At 52.2% G+C, this 19,830-nt stretch overlaps 6 protein-coding genes across 6 annotated transcripts; 3 read left to right on the top strand and 3 right to left on the bottom strand.

Moving 5' to 3' along the window:
* Window positions 1-1,309: 1,309 nt before the first annotated feature.
* Window positions 1,310-2,755, bottom strand: cpaO_1 (Beta-cyclopiazonate dehydrogenase; the record flags this gene model as incomplete). Its single annotated transcript, XM_014685045.1, has 1 exon — window positions 1,310-2,755. The coding sequence occupies one exon, from the start codon at window positions 2,753-2,755 to the stop codon at window positions 1,310-1,312; it is 1,446 nt and encodes a 481-aa protein (XP_014540531.1).
* A 1,127-nt stretch (window positions 2,756-3,882) lies between these two features.
* On the top strand, window positions 3,883-6,627 carry PUT3_1 (Proline utilization trans-activator; the record flags this gene model as incomplete). The annotated part of the gene is made up of 7 exons (XM_066130858.1): window positions 3,883-3,929; window positions 4,442-4,626; window positions 4,692-5,230; window positions 5,299-5,572; window positions 5,628-5,803; window positions 5,864-6,047; window positions 6,104-6,627. 7 exons carry the CDS (start codon window positions 3,883-3,885, stop codon window positions 6,625-6,627), a joined length of 1,929 nt encoding a protein of 642 aa, XP_065987105.1.
* Window positions 6,628-10,561: 3,934 nt separating this feature from the next.
* Window positions 10,562-11,653, bottom strand: tfdF (Maleylacetate reductase; the record flags this gene model as incomplete). The annotated part of the gene is made up of 1 exon (XM_014685047.1): window positions 10,562-11,653. One exon carries the CDS (start codon window positions 11,651-11,653, stop codon window positions 10,562-10,564), a length of 1,092 nt encoding a protein of 363 aa, XP_014540533.1.
* A 486-nt stretch (window positions 11,654-12,139) lies between these two features.
* npcC_0 (Hydroxyquinol 1,2-dioxygenase) lies at window positions 12,140-13,224 on the top strand (the record flags this gene model as incomplete). Its single annotated transcript, XM_014685048.1, has 3 exons — window positions 12,140-12,364; window positions 12,415-12,896; window positions 12,951-13,224. The coding sequence occupies 3 exons, from the start codon at window positions 12,140-12,142 to the stop codon at window positions 13,222-13,224; spliced, it is 981 nt and encodes a 326-aa protein (XP_014540534.1).
* Window positions 13,225-13,538: 314 nt separating this feature from the next.
* Window positions 13,539-16,160, bottom strand: ASG1_1 (Activator of stress response 1; the record flags this gene model as incomplete). The annotated part of the gene is made up of 3 exons (XM_014685049.1): window positions 13,539-14,744; window positions 14,800-15,767; window positions 15,839-16,160. The coding sequence occupies 3 exons, from the start codon at window positions 16,158-16,160 to the stop codon at window positions 13,539-13,541; spliced, it is 2,496 nt and encodes an 831-aa protein (XP_014540535.1).
* Window positions 16,161-16,696: 536 nt separating this feature from the next.
* Window positions 16,697-18,838, top strand: mobA_0 (3-hydroxybenzoate 4-monooxygenase; the record flags this gene model as incomplete). The annotated part of the gene is made up of 4 exons (XM_014685050.1): window positions 16,697-16,837; window positions 16,895-17,867; window positions 17,920-18,396; window positions 18,456-18,838. The coding sequence occupies 4 exons, from the start codon at window positions 16,697-16,699 to the stop codon at window positions 18,836-18,838; spliced, it is 1,974 nt and encodes a 657-aa protein (XP_014540536.1).
* Between the last annotated feature and the right edge of the window lie 992 nt (window positions 18,839-19,830).

Below are 19,830 nucleotides of genomic sequence, written 5' to 3' on the forward strand. Positions count from 1 at the left end.
CAGGGTTCGGGTGAAGAAGCCGAGTGGCGTTTTGTGGAGGGTCGCTTCCGGGGCTGGGCCGTCATGATGTGCCGAGGGATGGCCCGCAGTCGTGTCAAAAGAAAAGCCCGACACATCGAGAGACAATGGATGCACAGTGTAGACGTGTAAAGTAATGACATAGCTATTGGGCCGTCTTCCCACCCTAGTCGCGTGTTGCGGCACAGGAGTCGGGACCGACAAGCAACACAACGCTTGGAAGTCTCCAGAATGATCCGGTCGTTTCCATCGGCCCTCCACCAATCCTCGCGACACTCGTCAAGCACACCCGTCCAAGATAACTAGCCATGTCACAGATTCTGCACTCGGTACAAAGGAATCAAGAAGAGGCTCCAACGTCAGGTATTACCACCAAATTGGCCGGAGCATATTTAGAGAGCATTCGGGTATACATTAGTTTATGAATGCTATCCTGTCCTGTCCAAGGAGTCTTTTACATCTCTTGATTTTTTGTCTGACCAGGGAGAGAAGGCATCGTTACCGAGTACCAACTTTCGTGTTCATTTACACCTTTGAAATCTCGACATGCGCCTCATGAAATTTAATGAAAGACTGTCTTACATATTGACTCTTGTTACATGATTCAGAGGGTCGTGCCTTGAACTACTTGTACAATTCATATCAAGTCCCTCAGTGTTGCTGCTATGCTCCTCATCGGTATCTCGATGGCACTGCCCGCCACAAACAATGAGAGGTCCACGGGCTGGTCTCGGTCGGCAGGCTCACAGAGATATAAATATGAAAGAGCCCTATCAGGATAGCTATAGCTGATTCTAGCCAGGGACCCGGAATAATGATATTCTCCTCACAGAAAATAAACGATAGGATGGAGAGGTCCGAGGGTATTGTCAACACGGCTGCTGCAATTAAAGTCAACGTGTATGGTATAATATCCCGTCTTTTGGAAAATAGAGGTCAGATCCAGGTTTGGAGAATACCATCAACATGGATATAGCAATTAAATGCCAAGGACTCAGACTGGTAACAGTGGTTTGAATTGAAATGAATTAAACTGAATGACATGATGGCTTTGTATACAAATTACAAGTGCCATATAATAATGGCCGATGCTTTGAATGAAGAACTTGGTCTTGACAGCCCAGGCCGTCGAGACCTTCAAGTAAACACGTCGAAAAGGACTTGACGCTGTTTCAAGATGTGATTTTCATAGTGTTGCCAAGGACTCGCCCCAGCGGGATGCCAATTATAAAGTAAACCCTCAGCATCTTCCAGGGGCGAAAGAGCCAACACGGCAAAGACTCACGACGACTCATTCCAGTCCAAGCTCCCCCTTCAGGCGAGGCACAATCGTCCCCTCGTTCCACGTCCAGACCAGAGCGCTGTTATGGCCCGCAAACGCCGCCCCAGTCCAGTATGTGTTACGGGAGCCCTGGAGCGCCAGCAACTTGGTGTAGAAACCGGCCCTGATGTCTTCGGCCGTGACGCGCACATTGTACGGCGTGTGGTTGGAGGTGTACGGGAACGTGACAGTCTCGGCTGCGTCTTCCGGAACGGCACCCGCCGCCGCCAGGGTGGCCAGGTTCTTGCGGACGAGGTCCTTTCCTTGTTCATCCGTGACGTCGCCGCTGTCGAAGCCCGCGGCGATCAAGACCTCCTCAGGCGATCCGGCGTTGACGAAGACACTGTTCCCCGGAATGATGGGCTGGTTGAAGGGGGTCTGGGCTCCAAAGTTGATAAGCGAGCCGTTGAAGCCGGGGACCCGGGCCACGCCGGCAAAGCAGCCAAGGGAGAAGAACTTGGAGAAGATGGCCCGCTCTTGCTCGTCGAGGTCAAAGGCGCACATGTTGCTCAGTGTCGGCGGAATGGCAATGAGAAGCTTGCGGGCACGGATCGTGGTAGGGGCCTTGTCGGGCTCGGCAACCAGGAGGGTGACACCGGTCGAGTTGGAGTGACGGTTAACGCTGAGGATGGCGGTGCTCAAGAGGACGCTGGAGCCCAGCTCCTCCAGGGCCTTGTCGTAGAGGTTCCTGGTGTCGCCAGTGCCGGAGAAGATGTACTCTCCTTCAAGGATGCTGCTCAGAAAGCCAGGTCCGAGGCTCTTGAGGCCGTACAGGGCCGGGATGGTCGTGAGGTTGCCCGTATACCAGTTCAGCTGGGCGACGGTGGGAAGCAGGGCAGAGAAGCCGTACTTGTCTGCGAGCTGGCTGAAGGGAAGGTACAGCTCCTCGGGAACGGGGTCTGGGACAAAAAAGCCCTGGTCGATCCATGCGTACTTGCTCAGGACATTCTGCGTGTAAGCTTGCGCGGCGGCTTCAACAGCCTGCTGCTGGGCCATGGCGTCTGCGGCATCTGTGGGTGGGATGCGCGTACCCAAGGCGAAGTCATACAGCTCTACTGACAGTGGTTTGGAAGAAAAGCCGGCCGCCAGGGTGGAAGTTATCGCGGGAACTCCGAGGCGTGCGAAGTAGCGCTTGACCAGCTCCGTCTTCTCAAAGAGGACGACGCCGACGTTGCTGGTTACGCCGGTGTCGGGGTTGATATATGTTTCCGCATGGCCGCCAATCTGGTCCTTTTTCTCGATGACGACAACACTGGCGCCGGCATCCTTCAAATGAATTGCGGCGTGGATGCCGCCAGCGCCGCCGCCAACGATGGCGACATCAACATCGACCACGTTCGGCTGTGCGTGCCATCTTGATCCTGCACATGCTCCGAGCCACGGGGGTAAAGCGGTGACAAATTGCGACAATCTCATCATGTGTATACTGTGCAAGGATGAACGAGGCCTGCGTTTAACTTGTCAATCGTCGAGCGCGGCACTATTTATCCCATTTCGCGGCGAGGCGCCGGATCCGGGCATCTTGTGTGAAACGGGCGAAAGGCATATAGCAATGACTCCCGAATTCATCTAATAACAGCAATAGTGGGCCACTACGAGACCTTGGTACCATCTACATGTGGTGTTACAAATCCAGTATAGTGATGGCACCGTAAAAGGCTATCAATTGATAGTATAGCTGCATGTGGTGCTATCATTTTCACCTCTGTTACGGTGCCGGCACCGTTACAGGTTCCCATAGAGCCATGTTGCTACTAAGTCTTTGATATTAAAGGTCCTTGGGTTTCCAAGAGGAAGGGAAGGAACCAGCTGTGCCTCAGGTTTCCACCGGGTCATGTGTTTATAATTTGCCGAGTTTATCCTTCAGGTCCTTTATCGGCGATGCCCCTTTAGCCTTGTTATTGGGTCCTGACTCCTAACCGTGTGACATGAACCCACCTGTCAGAGACGTAGATTCTCAAGGTTCTTTTCTCCTATGCAATAAAAAATATAGTAAGATAGAATACACGTTTCTTATTTAATACGTATTATATGCTATAAAGTATAATTACGAGGTACACAAGGGCTACGATCACGAGACCTTGGGGCACGAGGCTCACCGACTTCTTGTACAAATAGAACCCCCCATTTTCCCAAGCCTTCAAGAAAACCGAAGACCCTTGATACTACCAAAGACTATTAGTAGCTGAATTGAGTTATTGCTCTGCCACATAACTATGCCACCACGGTAATAATATGGGAACGTGCTGGGCGCCAGAGCCGCCACTACTATTGGCTAATAACCTAAGCAGCCAGGCAATTAGACCGAGATCGGCTAGCCTCAGCACTAGTGCGAATTTGCCCTGCACCAGACTATTTTTGGACTACACTACCTGATCGTAACGATGTGCCCCGCACAAAGTCACCTCCCTGCGTTGTTCAAGCTCAACCGGGTAATCGATTCATAAGCCGTCGTCGATATCAATGATTCTTGCGAAATCACTCAAACTGCTCCATGCCGCTTCAATCACAAACCGTGTTTTGTTTGGAGTGGAAATAGCAAGATGCCGTTGCAGGCTGACACTCGCAGGGCTAGGAGGACGCCCAACGCGTAAGAAACCGCCTCTTCACATTCTGCAGCTTGCGACATGCCGACCATTGCCTGTTTCCACCATGGTTGCCGAATGTGCTGTAAAAATGTGATTGACTGATTCGTTTCCATAGCTGTGCGGCATGTCGCCAAAGCAAGATCAAGTGTTCCGGAAGGCAGCCGTGCCAAAGTTGCCAGCGACGCCTTGTTCCATGCAAGTTCACGGACGCGGGCAGCCACAAAGTCGTTGTGACGGGCAAATACCTCCAGGATTTACGGAGGCGAGCGGAAAGACAACAGCCGTCACCTTCGACTACAAGGGGTCATGAGCCGCAAGTGCATGCACCGAGTCAACCAAGACTGTCTTCAACCACGGAGTCATCGCCGCCTCTGGTGTCCGGCAAGACGCCGCCGGCCACGCATGCCGCCTCCAGTACGACTTTGTTCCCCAGGGCAAAAAGGACATTGAATAATGCCCTCGGTCCGGATAGCGACATTATTTCCCCAAATTACTGCCCATCTGATAGTTGCAGGCATCTCACGTCTCCCGTGTCAACGTCGGACGGCCAGAGCAATCTGCAGGCCGAGGAATGCCCAGATGTCGCGATACAACCACAAAGCGAGCCACAGAGTGAGCCAGAGTTTCGGTTGCGCACAGATCCGTTTGTCATACCTTCAAGGACGATTCCGAATTTCCAAAGAAACAGGAGACAATGGAGTAAGTCGGCACCAAAAACCGCCTGCGTCTTTGGACCGTGACTGATTCGTGTTTGGCTTTGGCAGTCTGGCTCTCTCCCTGGTCAACATGGTCCTTTACGGTGCGTCTCATGCTGACATTGGGCGAGAAGCTCCGGCCCGGAAGTTCATCTCTTCCGCAGAACGTGCTCGACACAGAGGTATACGAGTTCCCGTGGCCGTCTTTTTCGGCTTCAGAAATAAACATCTCAGGTCTACCATCACTTAATCATGCACTGTATCTCTTTACCACTATGAAATTCCATCTCGGGCAGACGTATCGACTGTTTGATGAAGTCGAGTTCGAGAGCGAGATCAAGGACTTTTATGCAAACGCGGTACAAAATGTGTCAGAGTACCGCGTGTGGTTCATCAAGTTCCTCCTTGTGTTAGCCTTCGGCACGGCTTTTCACACATCTCACACGACGGCCCAGGAACCACCGGGTTCCCGTTTCTTTTCGAGAGCCATGGCCCTCATGCCGGGCCCTGGCTGCATGTGGAAAGAGAGCATGCTGGGGATTGAAATCTTGGCCATGGCGGGCCTGTACCTCTTCTGTATCGACGACAGAGAGTCGGCTCATTGCTATGTAGGTCGCCCCCCTTATGTTCTGGCGACTCAGGAAACACCTTGACTGTTTCTAATTCGTCTTGTCAGCTCAGCAATGCGATACGCATCGCCCAAATGGAGGGTCTTCATACACAGCTTCCCCAAGAAGAGCTTGGCGCGGAGAAGGTGACGCATTGCCGGGACCTCTGGTGGACGTTGTACATTATGGACCGTCACTTTTCCTCGTCGCTCGGACTGCCCATGTCGGTTCAAGACGGTGACATAACCACACCTGTTAACCCGCCGAATGTAGGTTCGCAAAGTGACAGTGCGCGTAGTCTTCAGGTCAATCTCTCTCACCTAATGTCCATCATCGTTACCAGTAAGGCTCTGCCATGTGTTACTTCTCGTCCCTTGCGCTAATACTCGGCATGTAGCGGTCTATTTGCCCGCCCGAACCCCTCTGACGTCCTTCCTGGAGCAGACTCGATCTATTCTGCATACCCTGGCTCATCATGCACAGGAAATAGAAAGAATCATACGTCTCAAGTTTGACAATTCACCAGGAGCCATGCCCAGAGAGACACATTATCTGACCATGTTGTACCATCAGGTTCGACCTCATCGATCTGACATCCCTTGCCATCTACACCGTGCTTACGTTTTACCATAGTGTGTCATATTTGCGACTCGTCCGCCGCTTCTTGCCGCCCTCAAAGAGCGGTCAGAGTTGCTAGGCCATCCTGACGATGAGAACTGGGATGGCTTTTTGGCCCAAACGGCCACTGTCATTTCTGCTGGCATCAAATCAGCCGCCAAAACACTCCAGATTCTGTCCAAGGAATACAGCATGTTGGGTATGCATCGCGTATAAAGATGGTAGTCGGCTCAGCTTTCTGACACGATATTCCAGAAGTCTTTCTACCGTACGATGTTGAATTTGCCTTTGGAGCCGCGCTTCACCTGACCATGGCCAGCGCCGTCTTCCCCGACGTGGTGGACTATCAGCATTGCCGACACCTATCTCGCCAGATTCTTCACGAGTTGGTCTCTAGAGGCAACCGCATCGCAAGGGCGAGGACGGCTGAGCTGAAATACTTGGAAACCCTGTGCGCAGAGTTGGCCGTCCAAGGAAGGAGACAGGGCCACCAGACTTTGACATTGTCCCATTTGGAGAGCGAGCCGATGGACACATGGGGTGCTGACGCTGGAAACGAGGCTAGGTTGTCTGTGGGCGATCAGAATTTAGGCGCGGGCATGCCGGAACCCGATGTCTCCCTGCAAGATCTTGGCCACAATACGTCGAGTAACATGGATTTGCTCAATAGTATTGGCATCTCGGCTGACAATTTCTTCTCTATAATACAACAGATGCCAGATCCGGAGACACTGTCGGAAAGCATATTGGACTGGGATTTGTGGAAGGAGGCAACTTGAGTAAGCACCGAAGGGGGGAGTACTTCTTGCAAGCTATATAAATTGTCAGAAAGCGTAAATAAATAATCACTTGGTAACATCAAGACCGCGGAACGAGGGCATAGGGCTCTATTCTATTAAATATGCGCATAAGTACGACTATACTGAACGATTGCCATCGCATTGGTTCCCGTTTCAAATCTAAATATGTAGAATCTATGTGAATACAACAAGTGGTTAAAATTTTGTAAGCAATAGGTCGTGTTAGGTCGTGTCGTATGTATTATGGCTGCCTCTGCATGATCATAGTGATCCAAATGATCCATGGCCAAGCTTCTGAAAAAAGGCACCCCAATCGATCTATTGCACCTGAGAGTTTACAGAAACGTAAAATCATTTACAGGATTTGTCTGTAGAATCCTTTTCGTCCAAGTCGACACACTACTCAATTAGCATCATTGCGACTTGAAATTGCACTCAGCAGGCAAACTTACCCGACTACCTCCACACGGCTTTGGGCAGCAAATCTGACCAGAAGGACATTCATGTCCCTCTTCTAAACAGCTTGTATATGAGCACTCGGTGAAGAGTTCCCCAGTCGGACACCTCGGATCCCAGTCATGAGCAGCCACGACTGAACTCAGGACGAGCGCGAAGATGGTTGCTGAAATCTTCATATTTAAAGATATTGTAATGTTGTGATGGTGGCTTTTGCTCAATTGTACCGGTTCAAGATCAATAAAGAGTTGAAGAAGATGCTTTGCTGGATGATGAGCTCGAAACATAAAAGTCCGAGGCAGAGATTAAATACTGCCAACGGGCCGTCGGTAATCGGTGCAATTTTTCGGCGTGTAGCCTCATAGTTCCGGGCTGACCGGCCTGTATGACTCGGTTCGCATGATTTGATCTTATGAAATAATGCAGGAAGAGAAAAGCCCGGAGCCCATGCCGCGATGGCTTCGAATGCCATTGGTTGAGGGCAAGCTTGGGTCATAAGCGTGCTGACGCCAGATGCATTTAAGGCCACGAATCATCATTTGCACGCGGAAATATCTGTCAAGGAACAGGGAAGCAACCCCCACGTGAGCACACCATGCTGCCGAGTCAAAATGGGATAAATTTAAGGGTTCAAATGATCGTCAGCGGCCCCAAGGGCCTTGCAGGGGTCCCCAACCAGCTATAAAAGCCTGGGGTTAAATTTGCAGGAATTTTTGTCAAGCAACTCAGACTTTTCATCATCAAAAGAACCGTCAATCGAGGCCCTGAAACGACTCACAAATTATCGTCATTTCCATCACGTAAAATTGCTAAAAACTCAAAAATTGTTTGAGGGTAAGACGGAGGCATACGCGTGCTGACGCCGAATGCGTACGAAGCCACGTATCATCACAGGTACATGTAACTATCTGTCAAGGCGCAGGGCAAAAAAACCACGTCAGCGCATCTTACGCAAACTTCCGAATATTCATGCTTATTTTGTGGCTGTTCGTCGGGCGATCCCAGACTCTCTACCTCTCCGCGCGCCCGCCAATTCTGCGTCGCTCAAAGTGACTGAACACAATCAAACAAGAGTCGACTCCAATGGCAAAGGGTCAGCAGACCTCCCAGTTATGGAAGTGGCAAGGATATTATCATGCAACTAAGCCTCTCTGCGGCTGATCGACACCACGCCCGAGCATCCGGTTCCAGATCAGTGGCTTGGTTTGCCCTTTGCAACTTGACGGCAGAGAACGAGGACAGTGTTGTCCCTCCCTGAGGATGGTGTGTTGAAAAATCGTACGCTGTCAATGGCCCGGAGTCTGTTTTGCGGAATCTCGGTGATTTCCATGTCGCTTATATGCCGAATGTAACCATGGAGATTATGAACAGTCATGCACCAACCAAGACCACGTCGCCCCAAAAACATGCACAAGGCATGCAAAACCTTGTATCCCATCAAATTGCAGCAGAGGTGGTCGTCGTAAGATTATCCCTTGACGTAGCGTGTGAGGCGCAGCAACTGTATTTGAGCGTACAAGTCGGCATGATTTCTATATCATGGGTTTGGGTTTTGTCTGCATGTGTTGTGGCCGGGATACCAAGCCATCCACGATGACGACATGCACCGGCGTGTCCGTCCCGTCGCGCTAGCCATGTAACCAAACTTGATTACCCGGCCAGGATGGCTGGTTGACATGGGGTTCGGTAGTTGAGGCTTGTTTCATCTCATAAAGATGTTGGGAACCAATGAAATGCGCTGCCTCGTCTGAAAGGAACATTACTAACTCGGAGCAAGCGTTTACATCAGTCTGACAGCAGACTAATGGGGGACACTAGTAATCAAATTTATATGTAGACGTTTTTCCACGCCACGTGGCTTTTGCGACTTCAGTGTTACACGGAAAAGGCCCAACAGATTGTGACGCCCAATAAAGGGGCTTCACCGATACGGGACTTATTAGTTACACAGCTTGAACACGTGCCCGGGCCAGAGCTATAGGCCCGGGCGTTCCGTTTATGTATATAAGGCAGTTACCCTTCTCTTCCTCTCTTGTAGCATCTCAAGACCTTAGAGACCCTTCGAGATTATTATTGAATTGAGCACCTTTGCTCCAAGCCTTCTATGTTGAACCCTTGTCACATTCAGAGTGTCAACTCTTTGGCAAGGCTCGACGTTTATTGGCCCATACCGGGTGAGATGCGACCGACGCGGACGTGGAAATTGTTGTGCAAAGTAGAGTGAAGAAGTAAAACATGATGTCACGACACATAATTTGGGATATGCGAGGTTTATTTCGTTAGGAGAAATAAGTTAGGACTGTTATTTCTTTCCTGCCGCGGGCCCTCTCAGCAAATAAGGCACCATTGACCCAACTTGTTCACTCGCGCGACCGAATTCGATGCTGAGACAACAACGGACCAATTCAATGTGTGCGGTTTGATGCATCAAAGTAGTACTGCCCGTGCTTACACCAGAAAGGAAACATGCTTGTTGACATTCGCAGTGTAGCCGCTCATTTTTCTGCTCCTGCATGCATTGCATACGTGGCCTCCAAGTTCGCACTGGGAGGGCTATTGTAAACACTGGCTAGAGGGATCGATGTACTCTGAAGCAAGATTATTGTTGTCAGTAACCTTGTATCCGACTTTATATACCCTTAAACCACATATCAGCGCCGATGACGAAACTCCAGCCGGAGAGCTCCTTCAGCCTCAGGTATACGCAAATGGAAAGCAGAGAGGAAACCTAATCAAAGGTACGGAAGCTGCTCTGAATATGTCCATCGGCACCGCGAATCATGTATTTGACAGAACTGTAGACTGGCAAGTTCTCAGACTCATCATGGGGTAGGATGCCGTAAAAGTTGGAAAGCACAAGATCGGATTCCTTCCGAGGGGTCTTGCCAAGACTATTGACGTCGTTTTGGATTTAGATATTCAGGGAATCGAGTTTTGGCATCGATAACATAAACTTGGTTCGAAAACAATACTCGCATCTAGTTTGTACGAAAGGGATGACTGTCCCAGAGACATCGTTTTTCTGCCAATATCAACACCAAGAGCCGTGGTAGTAAAAGCGGCTCGAATATTGTACAAACAGCAGTGTATATTATATTAGATGCATTACCCACAGGTGCTTCGGTACAGTCGGCAGCAATATCCATGCTGCGCTGACCTGGCTAGCGACGTGGCTTTCCGGAACCTCTACTTTGACTCGATTCATAGCAACTGAGCCAAAGAATACACAATCAAAAGATACAAATCGGGTGGAACCATTGAATTGAGAGGTTATCAAAGATTCTGACTATCAGAGAATTGCGAGTGAGAAGCCAGAAATCTAAGAGATGCTCAAGACTTGACAAATATACGGGGAGCTTTGCCACCGGGAAAAAGAGAGTCAACCGTCTCTCCAGCTTTTACAAAGTCTCCACCTATCTTCTATCTTCATAATCATCTCGCTACAGCTATTCTTAATTTACTCATTGCACAAGTCTGCCTTGGCAGTTTCTCCAGCCCAAGCTCGTCGAATCAGTTCGCGAATCCATTGTTTCTCCAGTGGACGCGGGTTCGGGTACTGATTACCCGCGGCAATCTCGGTCGCCTTTTCGATATCGCCCTCCTCCATGCCCAAGTCCTTGAGTGCCCGCGGCACCCCCAGCTCTTGCAGCAACAGCTCCAGACCGCGTAGAGCGTCTCCATTGCTTCCGGGGAAAACAGTAGCCAACTTGGCCATCTGCTCCGGGATGGCAGGCGCGTTATACGACAGCGCATGCGGCAGCACGACGGTGTGTGTCTCTGCATGGGGGAGTGTAAACGACCCCCCGAGCACATGGCACAGCTTATGGTGAAGCCCCATGGATGAGCTCCCCAGGACAGCGCCGCAAAGCCAAGCGCCGTAAAGAGCCTCCTCCCTTGGCGCCTGGGATTCCGGGCTGCGGACAATCTGTGGCAACGCCGCTGCCAGCGCCTTGATGCCCTCGAGCGCAAGCATCGAAGTGATGGGGTTGGCATTCGTCGCGTAGAGCGCCTCTACGGCGTGGGCAATGGCGTTGATTCCAGAAGTACTACAGATGGCGGGCGGCAGCGTCATGGTAAAGTCTGCGTCGTAGATGACGACTGCGGGCAGAATCTTGGGATCCGACCGCGTCGTCTTCTTGCCATTTTGCGTCTCGCCGAGAATGGGCGTCATTTCCGAGCCCGAGTACGTCGTGGGTATGCTGATATGGGGTACTCCTGTGCGAATGGAGACGGCTTTGCCTAGGCCGACTACTGAGCCGCCGCCAATGGAAACCACGCAGTCGGCGGCGACGGAGGCGAGAAAGGCGGTTGCTTCTTCCGTCACAGAGGTCGGCGTGTGCGCTTTTGCGTGGGGGAAAGTGCCGGCTATAGTGATGGCGGCGGCTTGGATGATGTCAGACAGCTGATTTGAGAAGTTGCTCTTCCCGGGCGTTGCGAGGAGAAGGGGTCGAGAAACATTGAGACGCTGAATCTCAGCGGGGAGTTTCTTGACAGAGCCGGAGCCAAAGATGACTCGGCTTGGAAGGACGTTGTACTCGAATTCCTTCATCTTGTTGGTGAAGTGTGCCGAGATCTGGAAGTGCGCTTGTCGAGTGTGAATGGGAAATGGAATCAAAGGCGCGAGTACGTGACGGCTGCGTCCGGCGCCGGCTAATGCATTCGGTAGCATCAAGTGTCTAATCAGTATATAAGCACATGATGCGCGATGACCGGGTGGAGTGGGAGAATCTGTTACTCGCTTTTGAGACGGCCTGACGCTTGATCAGCATACATACACGTGCATCGGAGCCCCATGGGGAGTCCGGATCGGAAGTTGGAAGCTGCTTCCGGAAGAGGCGGGGTTTCCGGAGAAGCCGGGCCCGGCACATGCCGAGCGTCTTGGTGCGGCCAATAGCAACTTGAATGATTAAAAGCAAGACGCCGCCCGGCTGCCGGCGCGCAGTCTTAAGCCCAGTTTCCGCCTCGAATGTAGAAGCGCGCCGCAAATTGAGACCAACCTACGTTATCCTATCCATTCAAACACACATTTCGCACCATGGCCGCTCCTGTCAACTTGAAAGATCTTACCACCGACAACATCACGGAAAATGTCCACGCCATCAATTCGCAGTGTGGCAGTCTGCGGTTGAAATACATCCTAGAGCGGACGGTCGCACATCTGCACGAGCTCGCCAGGGAAACGAGACTGACCACAAACGAATGGATGGCAGCCATCCTCTTCCTAACGCAAGTTGGCCAGATTTCATCAGACGTCAGACAGGTATGAAGGCTGCGCATCCACAATGAGACTCAAAGCTCACCTCTCGCCAGGAATTCATTCTACTATCAGACGTTCTGGGACTGTCCCTTCTCGTGGATTCAATCGATCATCCCAAACCAAAGGGCAGCACCGAGGGCACGGTCCTGGGGCCCTTCCACACAGAAGAGGCCGAACACGCCAGCGCCGGAAGTCTCATATCGCATGACCCCGACGGCGAGCCCCTCCTCGTCCTCTGCACCCTCAAAGACACCGACGGAAACCCCATCTCGGGTGCCGAAATCGACGTGTGGGAGACGGACTCGAAGGGCTTCTACGACGTGCAGTACGCAGAGAGGGGCGGGCCGGACGGCAGGGCCGTGCTGACGAGCGATGACCGGGGAAACTTTTGGTTCAAGGCCATTGTCCCGGTGCCGTACCCCATCCCGCACGACGGGCCGGTAGGGAAGCTCCTCAAGGTGCTGAATCGCCACCCCTACCGGCCGAGTCACATGCACTTCATGTTCAAGAAGGGCGGGTACGATCCTCTCATCACGTAAGTCCACGTATAAAGTAGCTTCATTGGGTGTCCACTGACATGCATGTTCAGCGCGCTTTATCTCAAGGACGACCCGTATGAATGTACCGATGCCGTCTTTGGCGTCAAGGACTCGCTCGTAGTGGAGTTGAAGAAGGTTGAGGATGAAGAAATAGCAAAAAAGTACGACGTCAAGCTGGGTTCTGCTCTGATTACCTATGACTTTGTCCTGGTCACGGATAAGGCTGCGGCCGCACTGCGCAGACAAAAGGCGGAAGAAGCCCTGGCTGGTTTGGGGCGTACATTCAGATTCATTGACGACCTTCCTGTTCCTGATGTAGATTAGAACCATATATATTGTTTCAATAAACATTAAAGCAATAGTTGACAATTTGTGACAAAGGTTCAGTAGCGGGCTTGGAGTCAATGGCTCAATTCATCTAATAATTGTCTTTGGTATTCAATGTCCTTGCACATGTGGTTGTTTTCAAGGCATAGATGACCAAAGAGCTCTGTTCATATACAAAGTCGGTGAGACCATTGTGCGCTAGATTTCGTAATTACAGCTCTCGTGTAAGATCCGTGACACGATCCAATCTATTTATTCAGTAAATATTTACAAGAACTACCACCATCACTCGACTAGCCCAACCAACTACCTTACACCATCATCGAAATTAGATGAACGTCTAGCCCCTCCCCATACAAGCTATCGGACGGAAATGCCGCAAATTCCTGGTCCGACATATCCTTATCTGCTGCCGTGAAATCCCGCAGCAAGTTTGGATCTATAATAGACGCCAATAGCGCAGGGTCCTGTCCAGGAACAGCATGGGAAAACAAGGTCCTCGACAAATTGTTTCCCGGCTGATTCGCCATATAACTGACACCCAGCTGGCCCTGCGATTCGCCGTATTCTTGCTCAGAGTCAGCCACTTCCAACCGAGCAGATTGATCCGACCGGCTCTCGACACACGCCCGCGCCACCTCCAAGCCTTCTCGTATCAAATTCGCACTCCGTCGAGCCACAGCCGCTTCTTCCATGGACTCGAGAATATCCTGCGCCTTGATGACGTCGTCGAGAAGCTCGTCACCAGACACGCTAGTGTGGCCAAGCATGACAATGTATAGGACAATCATGCCAGCGTACAAGGTATACGTCGAGTTGTACCACCACGTCCGAAAGTAGTGCCGGTTGGTGTAGGCGTCGTACATGACGCGGATGGTGTCCCGCGCCGCGTCCAGACAAGAGCCCACGTGTCCCGACAACTGTGCCCGCGTCCTGCTCACGGGGGCCTCTAGAAAAAGCCGATGAAGGACGATCCTGGCGTTCAAATACCGCAAGTGCAGGACGAGCTTCTGCTTTGCCGCCCACTCTGCTTCGCGGAAGGACAGCCGGCTGAAATCGAGGTACTCTGGTAGCCGGCCCTTCCAGTCCCCCAGGAGAGCATCGAGTTCCTTGGCAACCGTAGACTTTTGCAGCAAAGTGAGGCCCTTTGAGTCGTAGTACAGTTCTTTCGAGATGCGTCTCAGAATAGCTGCAAAGTGAACCATTTCGTTAATCATGGCCACGCTGCGGTTTTCGAATTCCGACTTGTTGGAGGCCGTGGATACTTGGTCCCGGATGCGAGGAAGGCTGATTTGGTAGTTTCGCGGCTTTCCAAGGCTGTCGCGGCGGCCGGCGCTGCAGCTCATGTCTATCTCGTGGGAATAGATGCACCACCAGGTTCGTCGCGCGGCCTTGTGGTCCTCGATGGAGCTGGGCATGGATTCTCTGGCTATTCCAATGGCGAGGGCGGTGCGGACGGCGTGCCCGCAGTACATGTAGCAGGCGTGCGGCTTGAGAGAGTTTTGGCAGTACAGCGACTTGATAAAGGTCAACATGGGATGCTCCGAAGACCGTGGCCGAAGAGTGACTCACCATTAGAAGAAGGGTTTGGGCGCTTTCTAAGGAGCAGACTTCAAACATGTCTCCGAGCAAAGCCCTGGACTTTCGGAAATACTTTCTCGACAGTACCTGGCTGGAAGGGGCTGAGCTCGAGTCTTCACATTGTGTTGGCTGCTTGATACATGAGCTTGTATCTGGCTCAAAGTTCTGGGTTATGCTGGGGTCGGCGATGAGCGCCCCGACCGCTACCACGATGTTGTACAGGGCCAAGAAGTGCCTGAGGTCCTTGTTCGTTTCAAGTGGTGTCTGTACACCCCATATGACCTCCTCGCATCTTGCTGTAAACCCAATGGGATCAAGCATGGGGTGGATGTGATGCAGATTGCTCATATATACACGGACGTATTCTCGCTCTAACCCCTTCTTAGCAGCCTGTAGAGGACTATCGGGGACGGGGTTTCCCTTGGTGGCGACGTGAGCAGACGACGGAAGATTGCTGGTGCCCTCTCTACTGGCGCCATGTTTGGGAGTGGATGTGTGGCCGTCATGGTGCATTAATTCCGTATGACTTTCGTTTCTAGTGTGGCCCGGAGCAGGAGGAGCCTCCGCAGAAACGCGTTGTTGATTTACTGCATCATGTGGTGTTTTTGGCCTCGACGGCGGCTCCAGCGATTCTTCATTTGAAAGAAGGTTGACAATGGAAACCGGTGACGGAGCAGTGAGACCAGGTCCCGAAACAATGCCTCCAGATGTCCATGGGCTACCCTGATCCCGAAAAGAGGACGGCTCGCTGGCCCTGCCGCTGGCGGGAGAGAGATACGACGTCTCTTTGAGGCCGCCAGAGTTGGGATGCCCAGGGAGATGCTGCTGAGCATACGCAAAGAATTGATTGAGAAGCACAAAGTTAGACGACGTGCCGTAAAACTCGGTTCCGTGAGTGTGCTGGTTGACATGCCCTACTACATCGGCATTGTTCGATGGTAGCGGTTGCTGCGCAAAGGCTTTGGCCGAAAATTAGCGAAATTTGGTCTCGGTCTGGTAGCTTTGTGAGAGGGAAGAGGCTTGAACTCACCTACACGGTCTGATTCTTGAGAGTGTTCCAAGGTCTGGCTCCCCCTCGGCGGCTCATCTCTGTCATCTCGAGCAGACGGGAAGGTTGGCAAACGACGTTGCGGACTTTCCGCGCTCGACAGGTCCAAACTTGGGGCTCGGCTATTTCTACTCCGATTATTTCGTCTTCGAAGTCCATACGTGCACTCCTCGAGGTGCTTGATGCAGTTGGCGCACGGCTGTCTCTGGTCACACCTGGCCTTCTTCGCACGACATCGCTGACATGCGTGCGACGCGCGCGGCAGGTTGCGCGGGCCGGGCAGAGGCGGATTTGGCTCATCCATTCCAAGGACGTGATGATGCAGCAGAAGGCAGATGTCGACTGCATTCTTTCACGTGTGGCTGAATCCCGGTTGATAAGCCAGGATGGCGAGGTGGCCGGAAATCTTCGGTCCTCTTGTGCCTCCAAGTTGGAGATGCGCCCACTCACTTCCCTGGCACTCCATTATGGAGCAATTTGTAATTCCCCCGCCTCCAAAAGAAGCTAGAGGACCATGACCGATGCAACAGCCCTTGATGACATTGGTTGACGTTTGGTGGCGTCAAGGTTTCATCCGGGGCCCCAACTTCCGGCCGGATAAGTCGTCAAATATCCCAGCCGGAAGCCGGAAGTTGATGAAAGAACGGGCGGAAAGCGCAAGAATAGCTCTCTTTTTAAGTTTTCAAGTGAATTCTTCTTGTCATCGATTTTCCTTTGTTCTTTCTTCTATACTTTAACGACTCCGAATCCAATTCTCAGCCCGCCTTCAAAGTCTGATTTGCTCAATTGCGAAACGGCGTCGAAGCCAGGCCTTGACGAGAATCACATCCAGTTCGCAGAATGCCCGTCTTCCAAGAAACTTCAACCGCCGCAAGAGATCTCAGAATCTTGCCGTCGCGCGCTCCTCCACTGCCAAGACTTTCCCACAAGTGCGATGACAGTGCAAGCCCCGAGGGCAATCATGAGGTGGTAGTCATAGGTGTAAGCAACATACTTCCGACAAAACACTCGCATTGGCCACTTACAAACCGATACTAGGCTGGGCCGAGCGGTCTTTTTCTGACCCTGTTACTCGCCAGGTATGGCATCACAGACTCTTCGCTTGTCTGCCTAGACTCCAAGCCGGGGACATTAAAGGCCGGCCAGGCAGACGGCCTGCAGCCCCGGACGTTGGAGGTGCTCCAGAGTCTCGGGATAGCGGACGAAATAATCAGCGAGGGGTGTCACATGGAGGAGGTGGCATTTTGGAACCCGGTGGAATCAGTCGCCAAGGGCATCGAGCGAACCAGCTTCGTCCCTGATGTCAGCGTGCCTGCGCGCTTCCCTTTCGAAGTCACCATTCACCAAGGGCGCATCGAACGTATCCTCCAAGAGAACCTGGATCTTTATGCGCCGAACAACACAATCCGAAGGTCGCATCGCTTCCTCGAGTACACATTCGACGACAGCCAGCCCGACTTCCCAATCCTGGTCAAGTACGAATATGACCTCGCGGATGGAACGACGCAACAGGGCACCCTTCGAACAAAGTACCTCGTAGGAGCAGACGGTGCCCGCTCACTTGTGCGAAAGTGCATGGGTCTTGAACTGCAGGGCGAGACGACGGATCACATCTGGGGTGTGTGCGACTTTGTTGTAGACACCGACTTTCCCGACATTCGCAAACGGTGTGCGGTGCACTCGGACGCAGGCTCCGTCATGGTGATTCCTCGAGAGCGAATCGCGACTGGTGACTATCTTACTCGCCTCTACGTCCAGGTACCCGGCGAGGTGGCCCAGGATCGAGACTGTGAAACGGACAAGAAATCAGCCGACAAGAAGAGACGTGGCGCCGTTACCTTGGAGTACATCTTTGAGCAGGCGCAGGCCGTTTTTGCACCATACAAAATTAACATCAAGCAAGGCACAGAGCCCGACTGGTGGGCCGCATATCAGATCGGCCAGCGCATGACGCCCAAGTTCTCTGCCCGAGCCGACGATGGCGTGGACAGAGTGTTCATCGTGGGAGACGGTACGTCGAACCCGTATACTCGATGTCTATGACAAATGCTGACTTGGAAAAGCTTGCCACACGCACAGTCCGAAAGCCGGGCAGGGCATGAACGTGTCCATGATGGACTCTTACAACCTGGCTTGGAAGCTTGCCCACAGCCTGCACGGGCTGACGCCTCGTGTGCCTTCTGGCGCAGCAGACGCCGTTCTAGAGACCTTTGAAGAAGAGCGGGTGGATATCGCTCGTCAGCTCATTGAGTTCGACACGCAGTTTTCTCACATGTTTTCCGGGCAGATTGGCCCGGCGGACGCCGAAGCCGCGGGCCTGACGCACGACGAGTTTCTCCGCGTGTTCAGCGAAGGAAATGGCTTCACTAGCGGCTGCGGTCTTCACTACAAACCCAACAGGCTTGTGAGGACACCTGTCGATACTGCCGGGGAGGTTTCCCAGGCGGATTCGCTCTGTGGCGCGTTGACGCCCGGCAGGCGGCTTCTCGATGTCCAGGTGAAGCGTTATGCCGATGCCAACACTCGACATCTTCAAGACGGTATGCTTTTTACGGGTTTCACTCGGCGCAGGATCGACATGAGCTGACTTTACTTGTAGAAATGCCCTCAACGGGCCGCTACCATGTGCTTTTGTTTGCGAGCAACGACCTTCTTGACAAATATGGCGCTTCTCAATCAGCTATACTATCGTCTATCGATATTATCCACAAGTTCCCGGCGGGCGCCATCAATCTCGTACTGCTCCATCCATTGACGGAGCGATTCGAGTGGGCTGATTTGCCTCCCAGCGTCAAGACATTTGCCGAGATGCGGACATATGGATTGGCCAAGAACGAGGATGCGTACAAGGTGTTTGGCGTGCCCAAGGATGAGGGAATTATTGCAGTAATCAGGCCTGACGGCTACGTTGGCATGCTGGCGCCTCTGTCGGATCCTAAACTGGTAGAGGATTATTTCCATGGTTGTTTAGTTAGCATTTAAATTCTCCTTCTGCGTCTTGTAATAATACAAAAGCCGTGTTTCTGCAGGTACATAACACCGTGATGCCAACGAACGAGTTGTCCTAAGGGTAGGAAAAGCGGCGGTGGCCAGGGAAGAATACGTCTGGTATTATTCGGGCCTTTATTAGCCCGCCGAAATTAAAGCTACTGCTGAATTTGGGCTCGTTGAAGCCGTTGAAGCTGTTGTTTTTCCCGCTGTGGCCTGCAGCTGGCTTGGACATCAACAACACCAAATTGCGAGGTTCGCGATGCACACGTGCGTGGTGTAAGCCACATTTTCCCATTAACCAGTTGCCGATAAGTACGAATGTATTTTTGATTAACCAATTAGAGCCTGGGGACACCTGTATTCTATATTACATGAAAGATATCAAGCGGGAAGTTACGCTCTCTTGCTTTTTCCCGCGTTCCGCCCATGTAAGCGATGACGGAAAACGTAGGCAAACCGCCGGCAATGAGTTTCATCACCGTGGCCTATCAAGCACTTCGCATCCTACTAGGCAGGCGGTTTGCCAAGCACAGATCTGAATGTACATGCACGGAAATCGGCGGCTCAAAAGCTGATTGGGCACAAAGCCCGTGAATTAGGCTGCATGGACAAGATCAAAGCGTTGACCCGGGCCGTCGTGCACAGACACGCCAATAGCGGCTCTCGTAGTCAGCCATGTTGAACAATCCTGGCAATTTCGGATGCGTATTCCGAAAGATTGACAGGATCCGGGCCTCGGCCCCGTCCCCGGCTCTTGCTCTCAGCCACCTCCGGAAGTATTCCAAGTCCGGGGTACCCCAGATTCAGTCCCCAACTTCCGCAAAGAAGGGCCGGATCATGAAAGTGTTCTTCTGAAGCCTCCAAGGTCCCATATATCTTGGCCAAGTTCTCTCCTGAGGGGTCTTGATTCACCTGGTGATACATCTATACCAGGTCGTTATTGTTTATCGCGAAAACAACCCGTTGTCTACGCCAACTGCAAA

Source organism: Metarhizium brunneum, chromosome 4 (assembly GCF_013426205.1).
Source record: "Metarhizium brunneum chromosome 4, complete sequence".
NCBI classification, from domain to species: domain Eukaryota; kingdom Fungi; phylum Ascomycota; class Sordariomycetes; order Hypocreales; family Clavicipitaceae; genus Metarhizium; species Metarhizium brunneum.